This window comes from Takifugu rubripes, chromosome 12, assembly GCF_901000725.2.
Source record: "Takifugu rubripes chromosome 12, fTakRub1.2, whole genome shotgun sequence".
Taxonomy (NCBI): Eukaryota; Metazoa; Chordata; class Actinopteri; order Tetraodontiformes; family Tetraodontidae; genus Takifugu; species Takifugu rubripes.
Window position 1 is genome coordinate 1792204 of NC_042296.1, and position 26698 is coordinate 1818901.

The 26698-nt window shown below is 43.8% G+C and overlaps 2 protein-coding genes across 3 annotated transcripts; both read right to left on the bottom strand.

The window, feature by feature from the left end:
• Positions 1-133: 133 nt before the first annotated feature.
• On the bottom strand, positions 134-18853 carry pum1 (pumilio RNA-binding family member 1). Of its 2 annotated transcripts, none has more exons than XM_003968830.3 (23): positions 18696-18853; positions 15635-15807; positions 14549-14671; positions 14358-14426; positions 13241-13346; positions 12935-13125; positions 12560-12732; positions 12218-12482; positions 12029-12122; positions 11335-11433; positions 9865-10007; positions 9447-9585; positions 9221-9355; positions 8754-9053; positions 8413-8655; positions 7805-8075; positions 6012-6141; positions 5764-5898; positions 3635-3772; positions 3078-3203; positions 2757-2878; positions 2485-2677; positions 134-1812 (listed from the first exon to the last, which is right to left on the bottom strand). In XM_003968830.3, exons 2-23 carry the CDS (start codon positions 15794-15796, stop codon positions 1681-1683), a joined length of 3489 nt encoding a protein of 1162 aa, XP_003968879.1. In that variant the 5' UTR covers positions 15797-15807; positions 18696-18853; the 3' UTR covers positions 134-1680. The 2 variants fall into 2 exon arrangements, with proteins under 2 accessions (XP_003968879.1, XP_011607204.1); XM_011608902.2 differs by lacking the exon at positions 18696-18853 and adding an exon at positions 17811-17889.
• A 1427-nt stretch (positions 18854-20280) lies between these two features.
• Positions 20281-26440, bottom strand: nkain1 (sodium/potassium transporting ATPase interacting 1). The gene is made up of 8 exons (XM_003968888.3): positions 25998-26440; positions 25447-25793; positions 24126-24263; positions 23957-24037; positions 23400-23597; positions 23192-23252; positions 22333-22414; positions 20281-21758 (listed from the first exon to the last, which is right to left on the bottom strand). The coding sequence occupies exons 2-8, from the start codon at positions 25498-25500 to the stop codon at positions 21749-21751; spliced, it is 624 nt and encodes a 207-aa protein (XP_003968937.2). The 5' UTR covers positions 25501-25793; positions 25998-26440; the 3' UTR covers positions 20281-21748.
• Positions 26441-26698: the final 258 nt, after the last annotated feature.

Here is a 26698-nt window from a genome sequence, read left to right on the forward strand (position 1 = left end):
GCCGTCAATTGTTTTTTCAAACTAACAGCTTGTTGTGCGGCCGGTTGTCAGTATTCAAATTATGCGGATAAGCAGGTTCTGACCTGCAACAGTTAGGAGTCGGGTTTCTCACGCAATAAAGCACACAAGACGGTTAAATTTTCGAACTTTTTTTGTTCTGTTTGGTTTTCAAAATAAAGATCACACAATTGTTTAGAGACAATCTACAACAGGAGTTACAAAAAATAGTTGCCCAGGCAATAAGCATACACAGGTTCTGTTAACTATACACATATGGTTACAGGTGTGCTCGTAGTAAATATACACAAGGCTGCTCCAAATATACACCGCGCAGGGGCGGACTGCCTCTCTCACCCAAAAGGACATTGATAGTATGATACAGCACTTACAGCACTAGAGAAAATGCCAAACAACACAAGATTCTCCTCTGTACAATCCATCTGTTTACCACTGTGAAAATAGTCATGGTAACAAGGGAGGGCCAAATGAGTCAAATGTTCCCATCCAATACCCATACACATGACACATTTCAGCAGGTAAAGCATTCATATAAAAAGATCTTTAAGAAAAAAAGTCCCAAAAAAAAAGAAGCAAAAAACAAAACAACATTCAATATAACCCAGAAGACACCACTAAATCTAACATAACGTGTCCAATTGGGGATCAGTGGGAGATCGACGTCTTAAGTTAAGCAGTGACGAGATAAAACCGAGCGTGGCGAATCTTTGTACAAGTACTACGCTGTATAGAAAGGGCTTTCCAAAACAAAAAAAATTTTGATATTACAATTTACAATATACAACAACTCATATGTCACAACCAAGGAGGTGAGAATATACACTGAAATGCACAGTTTTTTTTTTTCCTAGGATTTTTTTCAGTGAGATTTTTTTCTTTTTTTCTTCTCATACCAAAAAGGGTGGTAAAGCACTTTTACATTACAAGGGTTTACAAATGTACAATTATACAGTCAGAAGTATGTGGTCACTACTAGGATACATTATAGATACAGATTCAACATCAAAACCCAGAAAAACTACAAAGTTTTATATATATATTTATATATATATGCAAAGGTCTACACCAAGTATACACGTTATATTTATAGAAGCAAGACCAGAAAAAACGATTCTCCCATGCTAAATGATCTGTCTGCTGGTTAGCTGATGCCGTGTTTTCATCTACGATTCTGTTGTGTAAGAAAAAAAATTAAATACTTGTTCATCTCATAATAGTAACTAGTATTGGGTTGGGGACAAGAGGATTGTGTGTTCAGCAGTAGCAAAAAAGTAAAATATTTTCTGAATCCAGTAAAAAAAAAAAAAAAAAAGAGAAAAAAGACAAATACGGGATGGAGAGGCATGAGTTTACTCTCTTCATTCCTGCCCACTATTCCCTTCCTCCCCGGTTTAAAAGGTGAGGGGTCAAATGGGGGGGAGGGGAACAAATTGAAGGAGGAAAAACAAAAATCTAAGGCTGACTGCAAAAGGCTCCTCTCCAACAGCCACCATTGAAGCAAGGAAACACGATTTCCTCCCAGAGGAGGATTTAAAGGACAGTGGGCACAAGACCTGCTCTGGGGTCAGATGGGGCATGAGGGTAAGCCTGGGAGACATGGGGATTGGGAGGGGGAGGGGTGGGACAGGTTGTCGACAATATCCAGGCTTGGGGGTTGGTCGTTTACATGATGCCATTCGGAGGGCCGCAGAGGGGACCCAGGTCAACACCATTCTTCATATAGTACTTTTCCAGCTTGGCCAGGATGTGTTTTCCATACGTGTACTTCCTCAGGGTGGAAATGTGAGGCCGGATCTGTACGGACACCAACAGATGTGAACAGGGTGCACTAGAATCGGACCCAGTCCTCAAAGGTCTCAGGCCAGCCGGGTTTTCTGTCCTCCCAGGCAGAAATAGGCTAGCAGGAAACCAGAGGAAGCGTGCTCTACCCAGTAGGGCAGAAAACCCAGATTGTGTAGCCCTCCAGGACTGGGTTTGGACAACTCTGCACTAAATGGTCCACATCCTGAAAAAACTTTCCTCATAGATTTTTTTCCCCCAATACATTTTACAACAGTCATTTACATGGGTGCAGCCTTCACCATCTCATTAAATTAACTACCGTATTGGCCCGAATATAAGACGACCCTGATTATAAGACGACCCCCTCTTTTTCAGTCTTATTTCAACGCAAAAAACACCGTCTTATATTCGGGCCAATACGGTATAATGCGGAAACTTGTTTTACAGAGAGAAAGAGAGACAGAACAGAGAGAATAAAGCCCCCCTGACTTTATTTTCTTAACTTCTATGTAATTAGCCACTTCTCTGAATAGAAAAATACTTGTGGTTCAGATGAACGGGCTTCATTTGATGCCTGTGTTGCCGCGGGCAAGTTTTCCATGCAAGTCAGTTTAAAAGTAATTAAAATAGGTTGGAAACTATCCACTGGTGCTCCAAAATTACCACCCTTCCCTCTCCACTTACCTTGTGCATTACGATCTTCCGCTGGGTGGGCTCTGCCACGTCGATCATTTTCTGCACCACGTAGTTGGCGTACTGGTCCTTCATCATGGTGTATAAGGCACTGTGGGGACCCTCAGTCAGGCTGCACACCTCATCTATCAGCACCGCTCGTTCTGCCCGGGATGCATGGGTCACACACTTCTCCACCACATTACTGCACAGGCAAAGATGGGAAATTCATGAAGACACATATGACGCATGTCGATATAAGAATGTACTTTTTTGGCATTAACCTTGCAAACTTGTGCTGGCTCAGGCCTAGCACGTTTCCTCTGATTTCAGCCACTATCTTGCTCTTATCTTCAGCTCGCCCGTGCTCCAAAACGTGCTGGATGACATAATTGCCATACTGGTCCTAAATAAAACCACACTGGTATCAATTAAAATGTTAAAACACCAGCTGGTGCTTCTCAAGTCACATCAAACATGCAGCCAAGTTAAAAAACCTGGAATGAGAGAGGCTTTATCTAGGCCAATGTGAGGTGTCTTTATCCTGCAAAACAACTGGCGGGAGACAAAAAGAGGTGGTTGTGTGTGTGTGTGTGGCTGCTTACCTGCACAAGCTGCTCTGTGTGTTGATGGAGCTCTTCCAGTATAGGCAGCGTCTGTTCAGGAAGGCAGTGTTCGAGAATGCGTTGGATGACTCTGCAGCCGTAAGGGTGAGTGGAGAGGGCAAAGACCTGAGAAGCACAGAATGTACACCCTTAAAAGTTGCCCGAGAGGTAAGATGAGCGACACCCTCGCAGATGTTGCGCATTCGCATTCTTTTTCAGAGACGACACATTTCTGGCACAATGACAGCAGGAAAGCTTGTAATACCTAACACACGACTAGGATAAAAAACGGTCACGTGTCAGTGAGCTCTTCTGCCAGGGAGATGCCTTTAAAGGACTTAGAAAAAAAAAAATCCTTCAATTTTAATGAATACTTTATGCTAATGTAACATTTAGCTGGTGATTACAAGATGGCTACTGCTCTCATGGTAACAAACGAGCCTCTAGAAAGGAGAGTGCAAATCTGAACTATCCCTAAAGAACAATAACAAATCTGTTTGCCTGTTTGTGGTTGTCAGTCGAGCACAATGGTTGGAAGTGTCCACGTGCAGACCCACCTGTCCCTTGAAGGCGTCTATGATGAAGTGCAACGCGTGGGGCTGGACGCACTCGATACACTTCTGTACCACATGGTTCCCGTTTTGGTCCTTCACACACTTCAACACGTGGCCGTCCAGCTCCCTCACCATCTCGCTCTGGACGACAGTTGGACAACAGAGGCTCACGTGACCGTTTGTGGTAGGACCCTGCTTGAAAGCATTTTCAAACCTCTCCCACGTTTTTCACAATGGCTCCAGGCCCAACAAACAGGAGCCGTCTTTGAACAGCTGCCCTGGAGAAATCTGCTGAAGTCCATTACAGGGAGATGAATTCTTTTCTTTCACAGACTCGCTCACTCTTTACCCTCCCCCCAAGACCATTTCCTGTGGATGTTCAGCTAGATTTTTCTTCTTACTACCTGCAGTGCAGCATTTGCATATAAACAGTGGTACCATTAGCTTCATTCAAGGCTGATGACAGAGTGCCTGTGAGGACCCTGCTGCGAGAAGAGGCAGCTGCATACACAAAGATAATATGCAGATGAAAATATTTCAGGGAAGTACTTTATGGATGATGCTTCCTGGTAAACAGAAATTACTGAACCAGAGCAACGCATTTCCCATCCTGGGCTGGAAGAAAATATTTGTGCCTTAAAAATGGGGATCTGAATTACGACAATGTTGGGCCAATATGTGCAACACAGCAATTGAGTCAAGCAGTTTGTTTAAGTCTAAACAAGTTGACAGAGTAGCATTTATCACTCTTCCCATTTCTTAGAGATGGGGTCAAAAGAGCAATAGTGAGCTAATGTAAACGAGCAATTCTTATTTGTGCATGCTCTGTGCAGGCAACAGACAGCAGAGGACTGGGGGTTAGGGAAATTGTGAGAAAAAGGTACAGCTGTGAGTGGCGTATCCCTTCTGTGACTAGGGCTCTGCACAGCGTGTGTGTTAGTGAGACTGTGGAGGGAGCGGGCGAGTGTGTGTGTGAGAGACGGGGGTTGATAAAGTTCCCGTTATGCTCGATAATTACTTCAAAACTTGACTCAACGGGAGAAAGGTGTGTCCAGAGCGTTTTTATACCACACTGTTGCTACAAAGGGAATTGGCCCCCATGTTGAGGGTCTGTTAAAACCTAGAAATTAAACAATGAATGAGTCTCTTCTGTTCTCCTTCACTTCAATTTAGAGATTAAAACAGGATCGCATTAGTTCGACACTGCGGGCATTTAAATAACCGCTAATTATTAACTGAATTCTATGACTCATTTAAGTGCTAAAACGGGGCTTGAAAATGTGAAAAAATATCGAAAACATAAATAAAATGGTGTCAAATTAATGATCATAATGATTTACTTCAATGGCAAGTTGGAAAATGTTACCAGACAGCAGTTTCTGTTATTCTGCAGTTTAATCAGGAAGAAATTGATATTTTGATTTAGACTATTTAATAAAGTAGAATGAGCTTTTAAAGTTCTTATGTGACTTTTAAACCAAACCTATTACTGCAGTGCTGATATCTCAGCCATTTTCTCGTCTTGTCTCGTTTTCTGCCGCTTATCCGGATCCGGGTCGCGGGGGCAGCAGCTTCGGGAGGGGTGCCCAGACAGCCCTCTCCCCGGCCACTTCCATCAGCTCTTCCGGGGGAACCCCCAGCCGCTCCCAAGCCAGGCGAGAGATGTAATCTCTCCACCTAGTCCTGGGTCGGCCACGAGGCCTCCTCCCGGTGGGACATGTCCGGAACACCTCTAAAGGGAGGCGTCCGGAAGGCATCCTAGCCAGATGCCCGAGCCACCCCAGCTGACTCCTCTCGATGTGGAGAAGCAGCGGCTCTACTCTGAGCCCCTCCCGGATATATGAGCTTCTCTCCCCATCTCTAAGCCTGAGCTTGGCCACCCTGCGGAGGAAACTCATTTCGGCCGCTTGTATCCGCGAGCTCGTTCTTTCGGTCATCACCCAACGTCGATGGCCATAGGTGAGGACTGGGTCGTAGATCGACCGGTAAATCGAGAGCTTCGCCTTCCAGCTCAGCTCCTTCTTCACCATAACCATCTCAGCCACTTTATTTTTTTAACCACTTTGAACCCATCATATGGACCTCAGCAAGTAACTGGATTAGCATGGATGCAATGAATCTGGTGCACTTACAATGACCTGCTGATCCGAGGGAATGAACTCCAGAGCCTTCTGTATGACCCTGCAGCCATACATCTGCAGGGCAAGGGACAAAACATGTCCTCTGATCCTCTCCGCCAGAGCCAGCTTCTGGTCCAGGCTGCCAAACTGAAGCACATAAAACAGCCCGTGAACACTCACATCCACAAACAGGATTTTACCATAAATGATCAATCTGCCAAAATCAATATTTATTTCTATATTAATGAATGAGGACATACCTCAAAGAACTTCTGAATAACGTAATTTCCAAACACATCGACCATGAGCTGGTATGCGGCCTGCAGTATCTCACTGAAGACAAGCTGGCGCTCTGCTGAACTGGCTCGCTCCAATTTCAGCTGAATAAACCTTTGACAGAGACAAAACAAACATATTAACCACAAACTCTATCAAGCTCAATTGCTGTTTTTCTGCTTTATTTGATCACTTTTATTAAATTCTACAATATATATATATCAAGGTCCTAGGAGAAAGAACTGTATATAGTCTGCTCGTCTAAAACTAATTTCATATACTGAGGGGATTTTACAATATCCGACAGTGACAGAGTAAAACAGAAAAAGATGTTCAAAGAATGAGTGAAAACTCTTTTCCTGACCCGAGGGAACACAGACCAAATGAGATTAAATTCCAAGCAGAGTAAAGACAAGAACAAACTGCATAGCCTGTGAAGTGAGGTGGCGAATGCCAGGACAAACCCAGACGAAGAACAGCGAAGCTTACAGAGTAAGGACAGAATGTCTGGAATTCGTATCCAGGACATTAGGGCTGTACAGTATACATGAGAAAGCAAGATCCATATTCATTACCAGATGAGTTGCTACACAGGTGTGAGGCAGCTTATGCTGAATGCTTCCCAAAGGGAACTTGGCCATCAATTACATCCAACAACAGAACAATATCATGGAGCACAACCAGGGTCTGTTCTCGCTCCTCTACATCTCTTGCTGTAATCCGTTTCGTTTCCAGATCCTGTTAATCAGACAAACTGGGACATCTCTCTAACCACCTCACTTCTCTAACATCTAACAGTCATCGTCCATTATCTGTCACCTAGACCAGCAATTCTTCCACCCAGGCTCCCCCTCAAACACAAACCCAAATAAATGTTTTAGCGGTGAGGTTATTTTTTCCCCAAGTTTAAAAATACCCTTCCCGGTGGGCATTTGTCATTGTTTTTTTCTTCTCGCGTTAGTCACTACAAAATGATTAAAGCCTTGACCATCTGAAAGTAACTCAAAGACAGAGACAGGCTGTAAAAACACAGATCCTAGAAAAATGTGCCTTAGATTTCTACTAAATAAGGGGGTTCTGCTATTCAGTGTGCTCCAAAAGTGACTGTGCATGAATGAGTGTAACAAAGGTAAAGGGACAAAGTGACTAACGTTCTTCAGCAAAGACAAGGTTATAAGATTTTACTGGGGAAATTATCCTATGGAGGGCTGCCAATTTCTATCCAATTAAGGGGAAAAGACAAAATACTGAAATAGAATCTAACGGATAATTGTTTAACAATACCTCCAAGTATGAATAAGGAGCACATGCAGGGATTTAACACTTCAATAATGGAAAAACATTTGCCTTCCCACAGTCAGTGCTGAACTTTGATCCAGCACCAACCTATGAACTTGACCACCTGTTTTTCTAGCACTGCCTCGAGATCCAAACACAGAGATTCACAACGACCTCAAGTAAAAACAGGGGAGGGACCAAATGTTCTGTTTGCACAGAACATTTGTTCTTTGATCTCTGTGAAGTTTGAGCCAATAATAGAAAGTTATACAGTGAGATGATTTGCTACAGCATTTGGCCAGAAAACACCATGCAAGTAACTGCCACTAACTACATCCAAATCCAGTTAGTTCTCAAAATGTGACTGTCATTACAACAAGTGAATGTCTCATGGCTTTTGATTTGGAGTCAACAACACTGCACATTTAAAAAGAAGTTGACACACTCATCAAGGGTGCTGCACTGCGTGACATGAGTAACCCGGCAGATCTTTGCATACCTGCTGCCATGCTGATCCTGGCTGAACTCCATAATGTGTCCAGCAATGTCTCTGAGCTGCAGGTTGGGGTAGCGATTATTTCTGAAGTCCTCCAGAAGGCGGCTTCGTCCTGATGGCATCACATCTGACATTCCATAGCGTAGCCGCGATGAAGGGAAAAGTTGGCTGCTGGGGGAAAATAGGGAAGAGCCTGAGCTAGCAGCGCTGCGGTATTTCGCCTCTGCTCCTGGGGCTGCAGAGATGAACCGTCCGCTGCCATTGGTCAGACCTCCTGCAGGGTGAGAAACAGCAATTATGATTAATGACACTAGTGCTAGCATACAAAACATTAAGTTCTGCAGCCTAACGAAGAACTTTTTTTTTTTTTTTTAAAGGCAAGAGCTAGTTTATCCAGAAATGTGCATTGTCATGAAGTAGAGTATTTGACCCCATCCTGCATTTCAGTCTATTAAATTCATTGAACCTTCATGAAACTATCCAGTTTCAATGTGAGACGTCTATTGTAAAATTTACCAAACAAGGATTGTTCTAAATAAAGCTAAATAAATATGGGCTTTAAAAAAGTCAATGCTCTACAACTAAACCCATTGAAGATGTGAAATACACACCAAGATTGAGGTTGGATGAAGAACTGTGATTGGACAAGGAAGGTGGGGGCGTGAGAGAATGAGAGGGGCCCTGATTAGGCAAGGGCATTCCCACAGGGCCTGGGGAAGGACTGAAGCCTAATGTGCCATTATAGAAGCCTCCGTGGCCGATAGGGGTGAGGCTAGACGGTGTGCGTTTGTATAGCTCATTGTTGCCGGTCAGAGAGTCTCGTCTGGAACCGCTGCCACCACTCGAATTCGCCACTAGAGGGAGACACACGCCAGTAATGAACCAACTGGAGACAGGACAAAAGAATGCTGCTTTTGGGTTTCATGCAAGTGTGAGGATTAATAAATTTCACCTGCAGTTCCAAATCCTCCCAATGTGGCTCCCAGTGTGGCACCAAGGGAGGAGGATGTGGGTTGGCTGAAACCCAAGGAGGCAGAACCTGGTCCAGGCTGGCCAGATCCTTGTGAAAAAAGTGAGGAACTCTGGGAAGAGCTGTTGAGGGAAGATGATCCATAGAAAGAGCTTCCTCCCAGAGCACCTCCTGGCCCACCCTGTTGCTGAGGCTGCTGGGATGTCATGGCACGAAATGGACCATTTGCCCCACCACCCAAACCACCATTGGCACCACCAGCAGATGCAGCTGCTGCTGCAACTGATGAAAGAGAGACACATAATAAGTAAAAATCAAATACAAGTGGTTACAAAAATAAAGTTTGCAGTGTCTTAACTCTTGTGTAAGGAGAGCTGGTTTTGTTTACACAAAGACCAGAAAAAGATATTCAGCTATTAGTCTAAACGTGTAGGCGAGTACCACCTTACCTGCTTGCGCTGCAGAAGGGGATATGATGACAGACGCCGGGGCCATGAGGCGGACAGGGCCACTTCTGGCTCCAGTGTTGACCACCAGGGCCCCTGTTTGATCATAGTAGGCTGCTGGGGCCAAAACTGGGTAGCCTGTAAAAAAATAACAACAATAAGCTAATCAACTCGAGTTCTGAATAGAGATTTTGCTTTAAAGCAAATAAAAATGCAAAGCCCTACTCACCAGGGACTCCTGCTGCCAGCCCCTGTCCAAAGGCAAGGGCTGAGTTAACTGCTGCTGCTGCAACCAGCTGGTCATTCTGTTGCCCCTGCTGACCTTGGCTTGGTGTTAAAGGCCGCTGGTTGCCACCAGCACGCATCACCTGCACAACAAAGAAGATTTAATTTTCCTTCCACTCTTAACATGCTAATATCTGCATTTCAATTCAGAAACCCTGTGGTGCACCTGCAGATCCTATAATGCTCTTGTAGGTTCTTACACACATAGTAGCACGTAGAAAAAAACCCAAGTAGAATGTATCAAAAGAGGAGAGGAGAGGAGAGGAGAGGAGAGGAGAGGAGAGGAGAGGAGAGGAGAGGAGAGGAGAGGAGAGGAGAGGAGAGGAGAGGAGAGGAGAATGATCAACTGTCAGTTTTCTGACCTGCTGTTGGTTCTGCTGGCCCTGATTTGCAGCCTGCTGGTTAGCCGAGTTGTTGGCTGCAGCCGCCTGTTGCTGGAAGAGATTGGCTGGGTAAACACCCCAGGGGGTCACACCATAGTACTGGGGAGGCATCACTGCTGGACCTAGATGCAAACAAAGACAGAAATAATACAGGTGTGATCAAACAACTGGTTGTGCCAATACATTTTGTTCCTGTCTTGTTTTGCAAGTAAGATCCCAGGGGCCGATTTCCGAAGGCAGGTTTAGTGAAAATCCTGAGTTAGTCAGCCCTGAGATGAGGGAAAGTGTTTTTTTGGTTTCACAAAGCCAGCTCAGCTCAACTCGGAGTCAATCACCCGGGGCAACATTTCTCCGTGAAACTAACCTGCCCTCTGCTCTTAAGCTGCAGCCAACCGACTGAAGGCAGTGACAGATGTGACGTGACCTTATATCGAGCCAGCAGATGTTGAACCGCGGATACGCCACAGAAATCTCCATCAGAAAAAGATTATCAGACCTCGATTATTATTTTATTCTAGCTCAAGATAAACAGTTATGGTTGTGGTATTTTAGGACATTGCTGTCACAGTAAACCTTCAATGTGATAAACCTTTATTTGTATAGTAGCCTACATACAATAAGTTTATGATTGGGGATTGTTTCCACTGTCACTGGTAGCCTATCGACCAGATCCGAGTTTAAGCAAATTAACTTGATTACTAATATATGGTACATCATATACCTGTGGCGACACCTGGGGGACAACAAACTGTGTAGAACTCCGACTCCTCTGAAGGCTCTCATTCCCTCTGTGGTTGTCCCCAGACCCAGGCTGCTAAACCTCAATGATTCAGTGGACAGTGATTCTTTGGCAGATGTGCAGCTGGCTTTGTATGAATTATCTCTCACATTTTCCTGCTATTCCTGTTGATCTTCTTTCTTTTCTACACTCCTGCGATCGCTTTTGCGTAGCGTCGCTGGTGCATCCTAGCAACATAACGGTGTCTCACTGGTCAGTGAGCGGCTCGTTCCAGTCAGAGATGGCAGTCAGAACTGCCCCCTCTCATTATAATGAAAATCCAATACTCATTTCCTCAATTAAATGATTCAATCAGCAATTTTCTGCCACACAAGCTCTCGCACTTCTGCTGCGGCTTTGCTTCCCCCCCCAATATGCTTCCTTACTGCTTTTGGTCATCAATACTTCCAACCTTACTGGGAAGGAGTGGGAGGATCAAGGCTTGTTTACACCTGTAGCCGTGGTGAATCATGTCATCTACCTTCCATTTATAAGGCTTGTTAGATCCTCATCGCTTTAACTCAAGAGTTGATTGAATTAACCCATCTTAACACCTGTTCTGAAACTGAAAACTTGACAGGTCTGATTTGCTCAAGCTAGAGTTCAGATTGTGGCTCAAAGTTTTGTTAACCTACTTTCTGAAATGGGTCCAAGCTCAAATCATGTCTCACCTAATGTGGCGGCTGCAGCGAGTCCAGCAGCATAGGGGTCTGTCCCGGGTGGCGCAGCACTTATGATGTAAGGATTGGGCACAAATGCTGGGGCCAGACCTAAAGGGGAGCCAGTGAGGAAACAACTCAAATTAACGTTAGAACTACCTTAAAAAACATTTAATCCTCAGTCTTAAAAGAATGATTATAAACCCACCGAGTAATTACTGACCTAAAAGCAACAGAACCTTTGACAGGCTCATTGAAATGCATAGAATATACATTAGGTAAAATACCACAGCCTGCTACTACTTTAGCAACCTGTCAGCTTACTAAACATTCCTTATACTGCGTGCTGAAATCTAACAATGGAAAGCCCACAAACACAAGTACAGCAACAGGATGGAAATTAACTACGATACAGTTGTATAGGGCACAACAAATACTAGTTCTTCAATTAAAAATATAGGCATGTGACTGGAATTTTTTTTAAATATGCCTGAGTTATGAGCAGCCACTCTCCCACAGCATTATATTTCATTGCCATTTATAAATGTATTGTAATTGACGAACCAAGTTTACCAATGTCAAAATAGAAATATCAAAGAAATATGAAATCACCATGGCAGGGACAAAACTGGTTAAATGAAAGGTCAAAATGGTTGAAATATTTGATGACTAGCCATGCATGAATACATTGAAATCTTTTTCCTACCAATGTGAGGCTGCTGTGCTGCTGCCAGAGCATACTGTTGTTGCTGGGCGGCTGTTAACTGCTGCACTGCGAGGGCATTGTTTCTCTGAAACAGCTGCACAAAGCACATTCATGGATAAACCGCATTTTGAAGACAACTTCTTAGAGGCAGCTAATGGCAAAAGACCAAGAATTTTATGTTACTCTTACCTGCTGCTGGTTGGTGTAATCGAACAAGCCCACTGTGGGCGCCGAGTCCATCTGCATCTGAGAATTGTAGTCGAACTGCAGTGGTTCCATTACAGACTCCATGTGATCCATTGTGACACCACCTTGTTCTACACCAGAGAAGTCCTCAGGGGGTTTTGGACCTCCACCACCTCCCAGGGGCGTCAGGCCTTCTGCCCCTACACCCCCGGGACCACCAAGCAAGTCACTCTCAGGGCCAGAGGGTGGAATGCTGCCTTGAGGACGACTGAAATTGACAAAGGATGAAGAGTTAAAGTATATGTGTATGTTACAAACATTACGCCTATTGAGACGGTGTCCTACCCAAAATCTTTGACATCAACATCAAGACCATTCTGTACAGGCAGCCCGTTGGGATTAATGGCGTCAACTATGACATCGACTTCACTTTCTGTAAGTTCTTTCAGTTTTTCTCCTTCAAAAGTTGCTTTTGGCTTCTCCCTCTTCTCCTCCTCCACCTCTCCATCTCTCTGCCCCTAGGAAATGTAGAGAACAGGGAAAAATGAGTAAAAGAATAGAATGAAGCAGGCATTACCTGTCGGATATTGATAACCACTTAAGATAATCGTTAAGGACAAAAGTCATGTGTAATTACTTTTCAAGTGACTGAATGAGGACTATCTGAAGAAACAGATCGATAAGATCTTTAAAGGTTTAAATCAAACCTCCCAAACTTACGTAGGGTCCTTTTCGGAGGCAGGAATCCAGTTTATCCGCTGGTGAGGAGGAGAGGACATACTCGACCATGCTGACTCCCAGCCCTCCACTCTCAGAACGTGGCGACATCACAGAGCCCACCCCAACCTCACCACCATGGAAACCCTGCCCTGGCCGACGGGACACCATAATGGGCTGAGACACTGAGTGATCTAAAAGGACAGTTTTAAAGAGATATTAGACACTGTTTACAATGACATTGGAATCATTCAATTGAAAAATCCTAAGAGTTCCATTTCTATATAAGAAATTGTATTCTATTATTACCAGAGGCACCCCATGCACTGTCCCTCCACTGGTCCAAAAAGATTCCTTTTGGTCCATCCTTCCCAGAGTCATCCGTCTCCCAGAATTTCTTACCAGTTAGTAGCTGCTACATAAGGGACAGAACAAAGAGGAGCAGTTTAAACCCAAAGAAAGTGATATTTATATTTGGTCTTCAAGTCCAAGCTGAGCTCCTGCATTTACTCAAAAAGATTTATAAAGCTACATTCCCATGTGGTGGTGAGTAGTTGTGTTTAAAACAAACAAACAAACTAACACAACAATGCAGCTTGCCAAAGAATTTAAGGAAGAAATGTGGGACAAAGTTAACAACTGCAATGCACGTTTACACAAGTGTTAACAAATGGGAAACACTTAAATAGCATTAAGGTGTAAAGTAAAGTAAGGTGCACGCTGTGATTCTGAATGGTTGCTTTCCTGCCGCCTGAAAAAACACGCTCTCTAGAGACAACACAGGGGACGTAATGGTCAGAAAACACTAAAGGGACAGGCTGTGCACCAAAATACACAACAACCCTCCAGTCAATCACCAACAAGAGGGTTGGGGGGGGGTGCGTTTGCAGGTATAATTTGGATTTGGCTCTGCCATTATAGCAACATTAGTGTAGCACAGCCCCAATTCCAATTTTGATGCGCACTAATGCCAGTTATGGAATAATTGTGGGTGGGGAGAGCTTGCTCCTTTTTTTGTAGTTACTTAGAACGTCAATGGTAGTAACATCCTGCAAGGTTGCATAGCGCACGTTTAAGTTAGCCACCTTCAAGGCCTGCTGGTGCATGAATGGATTTAATGTCATTGCCCCACAGACTATCGTTGATCTAGGAACAACGTTTCACACTATAAAACTTCTTGAACCTGAGCAGAAGGGAGTCAAAAAGAGTTACACAGATCTGAGATTGTGGTGCTCTCCCCAAACTGTGACAATGAAAATTCAAATAACGTGTAACACACGGACATTGAGTTAAGTCGAGTTTTCCAACAGGTTTTCTTGTAATCTAATGAACTCTGGGCTTATTGCCCTTAACATATACATACATATTTAGTGTGTGGTCACACAAGACACATTTTCTGGAGCTAGACAAGAGCCTGAACTCTTACCTCTCCCATGGCACGGCCCTCTAGAGCCAGGGCCTGAAAATCATGGTTCAGTTCATCCATTGACCTCACCTGTGGATAGACAAGTCAGGCATGACTGAAAATATACCAGCCAACCAGTATCAAGTTAAACAACAGATTTACAGCATGACATTTTTGATATAAATCCTCTATAAAAATCTGTTTGCACACACCTGACTGTCATGAATATTATCTCCAGTTGGCCAACGATGCTTCCCAGGCTGTTCACCATGCTGTCGCTGAAAGAAATAATCTACCATGGCATCATCTTGAGAACGTCCAGCACCCGCCACACCCTTGAAAAAACAAAACACAAATATACATATTATCTTGTAAATAGTTGTGTCAACAACAACAACAACGAGCCAACTGAAGAAAGAACTAAATGGGATAATATATTGACAAAATGGCATTCAATTGGACAATAATGACTATTGTAAATTATATGAACAGGTGAGAACTGCACATATGTCCAAACTGAAGATAACATTTATCACGTCAAAACATATTATATCTCTAAAGGCTGACATCATAAAGTCTGGTAACCATTAAACTACAGTCTGTTTTAATGCTTATAGTTAGTTTACCCCCCCCCCCCCCCCACACACACACACACGTGATAATTAATGACAGATTATTAATAAACTCAATACTGACAAACCATGAACACCAAGCAGCACCTTATTTTAGCTCTGTTAAGAACAATGTAAACCATATATTCCAATCATCAATAACCTCAATCTCCCACAGTTTTGGCTGTGGTCCCAGAACCTTCTTCTCCAAGGAACCTCGTGGGTCCAGGCTAGACTAAACATACTGAACTTAATTTTAGCAGCTTCCATTTAACTGGGTACTTTATTTAAATCTTGATGACCAGCACTGATTTTCTCTTGGCACCAGCGCTCCAGCCTCCCCCCACTGTAGTGTTTGTGTATCAGAGGCGTGTCAGATGAACTTGGAGTGACCTGCTTTTAGGCAACCCTTCTTCAGAGTTATTGTTCTATAGCACTATTGTAGATCATCCAGATTGATTTACACACATCCAGAGGAAGCAAATGTCCTATATTTCAGAAATCCCCGAGTAGATTCACAGATGCAAGTTTCAGTTATTCTGTAAAAAGCACATTTCCCAATAATCACAGAAAATGAAAGTTGTGGCATTACTGAAACTTTGGTCTGCAGTGATAAACACAATATTTACATCCACCAGTGTATAACTGAAGGGACTATATTTAAAGTGTCAAAGTTATCAGATTTACCTGTTGACTAGGTGGCGTGGCCTGAGAGGTCTGCCCGGTTGGAGGGGCATGCCCTCCGCTGCTGAGCACCACCGGCATGCTGGGAGATGTAGTTCTATGGTGGGGGCTGAATGAATCCTGCCAGAGCACTGCTTTCCTCTTCAACACACACACACTGCTCATTCCACCACAGCCTTTTTAAAGAGAAAAATACAAAGACACACACAAATGTTAATAGAAAAAAAAAAAAAAAGTGTGAAACTGGGCTACGGTGGCAAGTTTCACTTCACCATCCTGAAACTCTTGCTGGCCAATTTTTAAACAGGTACAAAGTTTAATGACTTGGATCAGACAGTATGTGTTAAGGGAAGCTTCTTAAATACATGAATTTGCTCTATCTTGTAGTTAAAAGCATCTGCGTTTTCTGTGCCATTTTTGATAGTTACCAAAATCTTTGTGTTTCGGTATCTTGATTAGACAAATGAAGAAAACATTTTCCCCCTGGGCTCCAAGTAATTGGAAAAAAAGGTTTAACAGCAGCTTATCAAACTACTCGTTAAAATGTTTTGTAACTGCACCTCACCGACTTCCTTTACAACATTCTTTACCAGTGAACAATAATCAGGACCAAAAACAATAGACAATAATCACAATTACTGTATTCAAGAAATGAGCGTGCTCGCACTTTGAAGGATATTATTGTGTCACATCAGTAGTTTTACAACATTCGTTATACCGTGCCAAGATTAAGGCTTCACAATCATCCTGCTGTAATTAGTTAACAGAATTACAGGAATTATGGCGCAGAGGTCACGTGACGCTGATGTGACCCAATGCTAACATTTAAGTCTCTGCAATTCTTTTTAAATGTAATATGTTAACTGACAACTTTACTGATGCGTCTGACAACTACCTGTTCTGGCAGCAGCTGCTCATAAACCCAGGAGCAAAGCTCGTCGGACGGGTTAGAGAAACTGGTTTACGATGAAGAAGGTGGCATTTACTCTGCTCACACGGTGGCTCCCAAAAGTTAGCTTTTTTTTTTTTTTTTTTTTTTTTTTTTTTTTTTAATAACAAACGTCATTTTCCTCTCAAGAAATTTTCCTGCGAAGTTTTGTAATCCACCCACAGTGTTTTAATAACGTTTCGGGAAACTAGAAAGTTGTACGTGTTGTTTTTTTAACCTTGGTGACACAATCTATCAGAAATGATACACTGGCTTTTTAGACATAACAACATGGCTGAACTTCTAAAAACATTTAATTTTCCACTTATTTCTGGACTACAGTACACCTTTAGCCGGGAACTTACTTTGACATCTAGTTAGTTATGTTGGTACAGAATTCCTGCAATATTTAGACCTCTAAGTAAATCAAAAACTTCCATAATGATTCATGAAATCAGCAGGGTTACTGTTCCGACTTTGCTTTGAAAGAAAACGGTCATGTTTTGCCTCAAATTGAAATAAAACATAATACATTCTGACCTACTACAGACTGCAATTATTGCATAGAGATGTATGTTAAACCACAATGCAACAAAGTCAACAGCCTGCTGTCTGGCTAGAGCTTTCATTCATTTCTCACCACAACAGGTAAAGGAAGCCCAGGCAAATGCAGGTTTGTTAAAAAAGGCCTTGATCTCAGGTTTCTGTTTTAGAAACCTTCTGCGTCACTTTGAAGCTAAATCACAGAGCTGTTGCTGAAATAACTGAACATTGTTGAATATTTTGGCTGCATATTCCTCTGTGAAGAAATTGAAAGACCAGAGTCCCTGTTTAACCATGTTAAAAGGATAATGTAAAAATTACTGTTATGTGTCGGTGACTAAATCTGTTTGGTTGTCCCGATCATCAACACAACAGCCCCCAGTACTTTTCAACTACAAAGGGATATAATTTGTATTTCACAACCTGTCCTTACCACAAGCTGTAATCTCTCTCAAAATTACCAGTTTCACATTAGTGTCCCTACAGGCTCGGAGGAAATTGCACACACACCATCCTACACTGAGCTCTATAAAAGTAATTAACTTTGTCACTGTCTGGCTGACACTGTGAAATCAACACATTCAGCTTAATCTCAAGTCTGCTGGAACCATTGTGCAACACCACCTCCATAAAGGCAAAAACCAACAGCCGACTAGCCAAACAATCCCAAAAGGTACAAACAAAGCAGCCTGCCAAGTGATCGCTCACATTTTTCTCATGCTTGTTTTCCTTCACTTGACGCTCTACACCATATTTTGGCTCTTCGTGCGCTCGCTGCAGCTCTGAGATCAGTTGCTGCACGACCCGGAAATCCACAACGGTGGCCAATCCCCCAGGCGACGCGCACACGACTTGTTATGCTACAAGTTTCCCTTATTGCGCACGGAAACGCGATCTGGGTTCCATAATCGAACGGGGTTAATCATTATTCAGCACCGGGGATATGTACGGTGCACATCGGGCACAAACCGGGGTGTGACAATACGTCCAGAAATCTACAGCTAGCATGAGATAACGTTAGGTGTCTCGGAGACCGACCAAACATTTTTATCCAAACAGACATGACACATCAAAACGAAGAGGGCTGTGGGGTGTAGAAGCTTCCTGACACAAGTAGTCGCCGTTATGTTGGGACAAGGTTCATTTCCATGTATCCATGCAACTCGCTCCAGTCTCGGATCTGCTGTGGTGCGTTCACTGCCCGTATCTACCAACAATAACACGGCCTCCTGACACAAGCTTAGCCCGGGCGAGCCGGTGGCTAAAACGAAGCCCCCCAGTTCAGCTTTACCAACGCTAGCGGCTTCTATAACGGTAAATTTACAATTTATGACATACCTGCGGGTGCCTACCTGTCTCCCGACCTCGCAACCCCACAGGTCCCGTGATGCGGATGCTAACAAAGGCCCGTACGCTGTCTGGAGCGGAAGACCGACACAACGGGAGGAAGGAGGCGAGAACAAGAGCCAGTCGCTCAAGCCACATAAAACACCCATCTTTACCCTTTTGGGCCCGCCATGAGAACAATAATGAGCCGGTGCGCGAGTTAAGGCTCCCCTGTACTGTCGCGACGGGGAAGGAGGCAATACTCACCGGCGGAGAGGATGGATGGTCGCGGATTTCAGCCCCAATTTCTCTCCGACACCCCAGGATTTCACTCCGACAACATGGCGGCTCGGTGGAGGAGCAGGCGGGCGCGCTGCATGACGGGAAGGGATGAGAGAGAGCGTGCGGTTCATTGCGCCAACCGGGAGAGGAGGGAGGGAGGGCCGCACCGGAGCGGTCCCTTTGTCGTGACGCGACCGTTGGGTGCGTTTTCAAAAACGGCGTGTTATTCAGGTCGTTTGTTGAAAAGCCTTTTTTTAAATTTCCGTTTATGTCTTTTTATCGCGACCTCATAGATGCAAAAACAACCCAGTCATAAAGCGTCCTTACAAATAAGAAACCAACGTGTTGTTGATATTCTCGGTAATTACAACAAAAAATATAATGGAGGGAAGCAATTCAGAGGAAATGATGCCCCCGATGGTTCTGAGATCTTTACCAAATGTTAAGGATATCCAGCTATATATCCAAATATAACTTCTGTTATTAATATTCTTAGTTTTTATACATTGTAACTCATTCATTCACAGAAAAAAATAAACAATATGATGAATAGTGGAGACAAGGCAGCCCTATAAATTACATGAGTTGCTTTTTTTAAAATCAAATTAAATCCTACTCATAAATGACCATGATCACTGCCAAATGGATGTTGTGTAAAAAATCATTTTAGCTTCTATCACCTGGTGAGTTTTTGCCCCAAGAATTTAGAGTTAGATGTTTTTGTGCTTGTATTTTTTTATTATTATTGCCCAACAGATAGCAGGCCCTGTTAACTGATAAAAACCAACTCTTTTTGAGATATAAGGTTGTAAATAAAATATAATAAATAATCCAATGTAAATCTGGAATTAAAGCAGATGTCTGAACCATTAATAAAAATAAATGACTAGAAAAATCCATGAATGCTTTCAAATTGAAGCATCAGTCTGACAGTAGTGGACTACAGGAGGAAGAAAACAGATGCCCAGCGCCTGTTCATCGTTGGGGAGTGTGGAGATGGCGGCTGACTTCAAGTTCCTGGGTCTCACAATCGAAGAGGACCTTCCCTGCATGGAGTGCAAAGACCATCGCGCTTGTGACTAAGGCCCAGCAGACACTGTATTTAACTCACTCTTCAGAAACCAACTCTTGGGGAAGCTGCTGGTGCTCTATAAAGAAAAATGTGTGATGGGTTTGCCAGCTGCACAGCCGCAGATAGGAGAGTGCTCCAGGGAGACATCACCGCCGCTCAGAAGACCATTGGGTGTCCTCTGGCCTCAGTTAAAAAATGTAAAGTTCCCTCTGCCCCACAAAAGCCAGGAAGATAGTAGGGACTCATCTGATCCCAGTCACCCTCTGTTCAAATTTAGTCCAGTACCTATTTAATTTTATCATTTACTCTATTTTTTATTATTCATTTATGCACCAATTAGTTTGTTACATTCAATTTCATTGAACAATGATAATTGTTCACAATGATAATTTGTCTGTTCAGTTCACCCTTGAGGACGTGAAGGACACTGGGTCCAAATGCAGCTATGACACGTTCTGTTATCCAGAAATGAATAAAAAGCAATCAGAACTAGCTGGATATGACAACAGAAGCCATTTTAATGTAGAAAGTGTATTTTTTTAATTGTTATTTCAAACTTCACTTCAAGGACTTCATCTCATACCTGCCGCCCTCATTTCTTCAGGTGTTAAACTACAAAAACAACTCAGCGCTTGTGTCTTCATCACTTTAGGTGTTCTATATTGCTGTGCTCCACGTGGAGATTAGCTGATGAGCTGCAAGAAAAGATTTGGGGGGGGAGTTTGCTACCAAATGGAGAACAAGAAGAACAGGTAGAAATAAAAAGTGGGATTTTTACCCTTCTCCATATAGGTCAGCACCCCCAAAACATCTTCCCTTTACTAAGTGGAACCAACAAAATAATCATTGCCTGGTTATTTACATGCAGAGTATGCCCACTGCCCTCCCCTATAGAGTGCACTATTACCTGAACCCAAAGCCATCTGATTCCCCAGTTCTACCACATCACATGCCCAATAGAATTTACGGTTATGAAAACTAGAGATGTATTTTTTTGGCATCAACAAACATCAGTAAATAGTAAATTGTGCTTTAACTGCAGCACCGGTTGAGATGCTCCTTCTTGATGCACTGTGCTCTCATCCAATGCTAACTCTCAAGCAAATGCAAATTTACCCCCTCAAGTGGCACTTTAATATGTTTGCAGTTGTATGAGAAAACATGTTTTAGCTGTTTTTCTTTTTCATCCTAATTTCTGGATTCATTCAATATTCATATGTCCAGAAACTAAACTGTTGTGGTCCACATAATTGCCGCTTTTGGCTAATATTTAAATCTACAAAATATATCCAACCTCATCCTTTAAATAGTTCAGATTGTGGTTGTAAACAGGCTGAATAGGAACTTTGAATGGGAAAAGATGGCTGAGGGAAAAGGAATCAAAAGACTGCTCTAGTTTGACGTCACCACATTCTAAAACAACAACAGGTACGAGCTACGCCTTTTTTATGCGTTCCCACCCACAACCCGAGATAAACATACCCCCAACATAAAAAAAATGTTAAAAAATCACAAGGACACCAAATGGTAAGAGTCCAGGGTGCGACCACAGACCACCAGTCACTCTGAATGTCCCCAAGGAGTTACATCTCGAGCACACGATGCACACACGCTTGTAAGAGTGTTGAGGGCTGGCAGTTCTGTGTCTTCGGTGAGTTGATAAAGGATTCCCCAGCTTCTTCGTACCTTTCCTCCTCATCTTCCTTCACCATTTGCTCGCACCATCTGGCGTGCTGGTTCTTCCCTGAGCTTGTTACATTCTCTTCAGGGATGCATCTCTGTCAGATCGAAGCACACCAGAGCACACACGCACTCAAACACACGCACGCACGCACACCTCCCTCTGGGAGAGTGAGTCCATTCTTCGGGTAAACTGACACACACAGTGAGCGTAATCAAGGCAACCACTGCTTTCCATCCACAGTGACACTATCAAGACTTGACCTGTAGGGGGTGCTAGCGAGAGTTAACCAGCCCTGTGAATCAGATAGGATCCATATCAGTGAACTTCACAGAAGAAATCAATTTACTGTGTACTGCACTCTGATGTATTCACACAAAAACATTTGAAAAAAATAAAATAAAACAACAACTGAGAGCTGAGATCAACCTAATGACATAATCTGTGCTATTTTGGGCCAGAGAAAAGAGGCAGACAATGACTTGAGATTTTAAGGCATGATAGAAGAAGAATTATAATTAGACAAGTTGCACTGTGGGAAAGGTTACATATTACACAATGTTACATACCTAAACAGGTTTAACCTCACATTTCTGATAAAGGAAAACTAGTGTATTTTTGAGATTATATCCTTGCTAGCTGCTAGGATAATATTTTAGATACAAGTAAAGACAAATTACTCACCAATATTACAGTTAACATGCATGGCTTTGCGTATTTCCATGCAAAATACATTTTGTATTTAGTATTATAAGGGTTTGTAAGACAGTGGTACTATTAAATCAGGAACTTTTTTGATCGTTGACGCATTACTCTCTGAAACGCAGGTTCAAAAGCAGGGAGAAATGCTTGATAACTTTGTGACTCACGTGTAAAGAGGCTGCAGTTGCAGGTGAGAAGACTTCTGTGGGGGCTGGTAGCCATAGGAGTCAAAGCCACCAATAAAATCAACTGTGGGAGACAGAAAGGAGGAGGCAACATTACCCTATTCTTAAATGCACTTCGAAGAGTGTTATAAAAAGCTTGTATTCTAATTTTAGATCTAATTTTCAACCTATTAAAGGATCAGATGTTATCGCCGTGTGCAGAATTTGTAGAAGATGCGCAGATGCATCATCTTTCTCAGTGTTTCCATATGTCACTGATACGGACTGTATTATCTTTCCTCCTTGATCCAAACTCGTGGTGCCAGTCAAGGAACGAAACCCAGTTACATCAGTAAAGATGCATACTATAGATCTCACGTTGAAATATCATCCAAACTGGCTGCCTGTTAAATGTGCTATGCACCATTCAGGCTGATACGCAACGATGGAAAATAACTGCTTTACATTTAGGCATTTTTCCACCATCATGCTACAACATAGACGTTTGTGCAACATACAAACTGAAGGATCATTAAAACACCAAGACAGGAATTAAGTTATATATGCGTCATATTCTAACCACAGGACTTAACATGCCTGACTGGTGTGAGCGAAACAGTCACAGCAACACTGTAGGTGACAGACTGACACTCTGGTAGGAAGCAGTTACACTTCAGGCGTCCCACAGATGGGATCCATCTGGACCGACGCGGAAAAACCAATGAGCATGAGTGTTTACACCCCGAATCCAAACCCGCTTATGCAAAAGGTGCATGTCATTATGACACAGGCAAAACTGAAAGCATCAACAAAGCAGTCGAGGAGGATGGACAAGCTCTTAAGAGGAGACAGAAGCACTCACAGCTGTCCTCGTCATCCTGGAAGACTTTGCTCACGTAGCAGGCGTACACGAAGCCAAAGAGCTGTTGGACAGAAATAACAAAGTTACTGTTGCTGTAGGCTGAGTAACTGCTGATGGTGAGTGCCTGTTTATTGTTTGAGGCGTGTGTTAGCAGAAGATTGAAGATCAGCATGCACAGGACAGATTCTGTGTGTGTTATGATACGTACAGCCAGCAGGATCTGCACAGCTGAACTCAACACCTCTATGTACTGGTAGTCCAGAAGACAACTAGAGACAGTGATGACATGGTGGCCATCAGGGGCAATGAGCGAGTCTCGCACTGGTGTTACTAGGCAACCAGGGCCATGCTCCATCCACCATGAGCGATGGAGGGATGTGTTGAATGTCATGAGAAAGTCCCTCTCCTGGAGAGAAAAAAAAGAAGAATAAACCACATCACAAAGTCCTCAGTTGACTTCACAGGGATGAGTTGAAATCCATGATCTAAAACTGGGACACAATTCAATGAGGATAATTCGCAGATTTATGGGGCTCAAACCCAGTAAAATCAGGTCAGAATGATAAATGTTAACTTATTCTAAAGCAGAACATGCACACAACATGCTCTAAATCTGTATTCTAAATCAAGTAAAGTATAAATAAAGTATTAATGCCAGAATATGAAATGCCTTATTACGGAAGTAACGATTTAACATGAGCCAAAAAACAAGAGTGTATGTGCACATTGAGGATTGTGTGCAACAAATCTAAAAATACACACTACCTGTGACAGGTTTCCAACCTCCAGATAGAAGCAGATAGTAAATGCGTTCCAGCCCACCCAGACGACCAACCATACTGCATACTGAAAAACACAGATGGTCATCAGATTCCGTAGCCACCATCTCAACTGCTGGCTGTTGAAATCAAGGAGGAACTGATGATGTACTTACAAATATGAGGTATCTGAAACGAAACTGTACCGTGCCAAACATGCCCAGGATGACAGCCATAATGTGCAGGAAGTTGGCTAAGATGGGGGCCCACTGGTAGCCTAGAAAGTCAAAGACCTGTCTTTGAAGGGCTGCCACCTAGAGGACAGGAGGAAAAGGTCACATGTCATCCGTCAGTGTGTGAAAAAGATGGGCGACAACAGTCCTCATAAACATGAGGCAAAGGATCTCAGGGGCCACCTGCTGTCAACAGCTGCAGTAAGTAGATTTTTGAGACTCTTTAAGCATGTTTGGCTGTGTGTGCTCCAAACCCTGGCATCTGTAAGGAGCGCAATAAATTGGCATTTAACTCGTGCGCTAGATAACTTCAAGCGAATGTTAGGCACCGCGTGTGTGTATAAGCACACGGACACGTGTTCACAGCTGCGTTCGACATTTTGCAGATCTCTAAACTAGTCAATGAAATCTTAATTGGGCTTACTATTTATATATTTACAGCATTCTTGTGCATGTGCACTATGTATATTATATACTGTTTTCTTTGAGCATCTGGATAGACTGGCTGAAGCTTTATTTTAGCGTTATAGGAGGCAAACACACACACACACAAAGATATATACATCTTTCTACACACACACACATAAAATCTCTTGACAGGGACACACACATAGGTCTGCCGCAGTTGTTTCCATGGTAACCGCCTGGAGCACCAGCCAGTTCAGTGACTGGAAAAAAGGAGCACCCCCTAAAAGCTCCCCAAACTAATGAGAATCTACGGCCTGGATCCCCCTGACAAAACAACTCATCAGCACGGTGAACAAAAGCCAGGACAACAAGCCCTCCCCGCGGCCCGCATCACACTCACGACTGTAACAGATACTGTCTCATATTACACTCTTATTACATTTTAGACAGATACTCTAAAGCTATTTGTGGACTCAGGGAATAGCTAACTTTAACTCCAGAATGGAGACCAGATGGTGAGCAGTGCCTCCTCGTCCTGCTTAACATTCACATAGATTTGCCAGAAGGGGCGATCACCCCTCTCCCTGCCTCACAGACCACCCCAGCCTCCATGTGCCTCCACTGGCTTGTTCCCTGTGCTTCAAAGGGACAGGCACACACCCTGGTCTGTAATGTGGTATGGCACCCCAGCAGCTGCAGCTCAAAGCATTTTTTTGGTTTGACTGCAAATGGGGGGGCGGAAAAAAACGTCTGATTTCAACTATACATCGCACGTAATTATATACATGTGATTAGTAAGTAGGGGGGGCTCGGAAACATACAAAAACAAACATGATCTTTGCATGTGCATACTTACCAACTGCAGTGAACATATCACTAACAGCGTGCATCTTCCGTCACACTTTCCCATCTTGGAGGGCTCTGGACGCGGCTTGGAGCCGCGCAGGCTCCGGGGGAAAGACGAGTCCCCGTTTAGATCCAGACTGGCTAAACGTCTCGGTTCACACCATTCCCTTCAGAAATGACCCGACCAAGGCCTCCTGACACCCTGTCGCTCCGGCGTCTCAGTTACAGCGTCGAACCCATCGTGGCCGCTGGGGGTTATTGGTGAATTCCCGTGCGTTTTATTGGGAGGGGGGGTCCACTTCTCACGGGCCTGCTGCGGTCCAACCAACACCGAAGACCCGACCACCTCGGCCACACCTTCCAGAGAGGGGGCACACAAAGGCACAAAGAAAGACAGAAAGCTGTCACGAAGAGCCTCCGGCTATGAACCAAAATGAGTATCATATGATGCCTAATCACACGGTGGAGAAAGGGCGGAGAGGAGCGAGCCCGCAGTGTTACTACGACTAATGTAGGGCTACATGCACTCTGTTATGGACAAAGCAGACCGTTGTGACTCACCAATTTTGAGGAACACAAGAGAGTTCCCCTTCTCTCCGCGCCCGAATCTTATTCCCCTTTAAATAATCGGCCCGGGAGTGGGCTGGCTCACCCGTTCTGTCCTCCTCAGTCTGGGTTTTGGGCTCCTTCGCTCCGTCTCCCGCCGTCTTTGTCAACAGTCGGTGGTGGGGCAGTCGCAGAAGGAGCCGCGGAGAAAAGAGAGAGGGAGGTAGGGAGGCAGCGAGAGAGAGAGAGAGAGAGAGAGAGAGACGGGGGGTGGGGGCTCTCACCGTGTTCCCCTCGAGGAGGAGCCGCGTGCATTCTGCAGCCCCGCGTGCGCGGGCGCGAGGTGGTCTGGAGGAGCACAAAAGAACCGGCGGGGGCTCGCGCTGGTGATTCAGACAGCCGAGAATAATCAATTGTGGAAGCGCCTCCGCGAGCAGGCAGCGCGGGCACGCGGCTCCGCTCTTCACCCGCGGTTATTGCGGAAAGCAACACAATTAACATCCGTGTCTAATGTCAGCTAATGACCTGCTAATGAAGTCGAAGCTTGATAAAGTGAGACGCGTTGGTTTAAGAGCGCGCAGACGAGCGCCCACTGGGAAATAATCACTGCATATTTATACCGACAATTCAAGTGGATCCAGTCTTCAGAGCCGCTAGGGTTTTTATTTTTTACATGTGTTCTTGTGTAAAGGTATTAAGACACATTTTTTAAGCTT

Excerpts from the sequence above, each read along its gene's own strand:
- pum1 (XM_003968830.3), bottom strand. The coding sequence starts at position 15,796 with ATGAGCAGTGTGTGTGTGTTGAAGAGGAAAGCAGTGCTCTGGCAGGAT. Across the intron at positions 14,427-14,548 it reads ATAATATTCATGACAGTCAG|GTGAGGTCAATGGATGAACT; the intron begins GTGTGTGCAAAC and ends GTCTATCCACAG. Across the intron at positions 9,054-9,220 it reads CCCTTCTGCAGCGCAAGCAG|TTGCAGCAGCAGCTGCATCT; the intron begins GTAAGGTGGTAC and ends CTCTTTCATCAG.
- nkain1 (XM_003968888.3), bottom strand. The coding sequence starts at position 25,500 with ATGGGAAAGTGTGACGGAAGATGCACGCTGTTAGTGATATGTTCACTG. Across the intron at positions 24,038-24,125 it reads GTTTCAGATACCTCATATTT|TATGCAGTATGGTTGGTCGT; the intron begins GTAAGTACATCA and ends TGTGTTTTTCAG. Across the intron at positions 23,598-23,956 it reads AGGTTGGAAACCTGTCACAG|GAGAGGGACTTTCTCATGAC; the intron begins GTAGTGTGTATT and ends TTTTCTCTCCAG.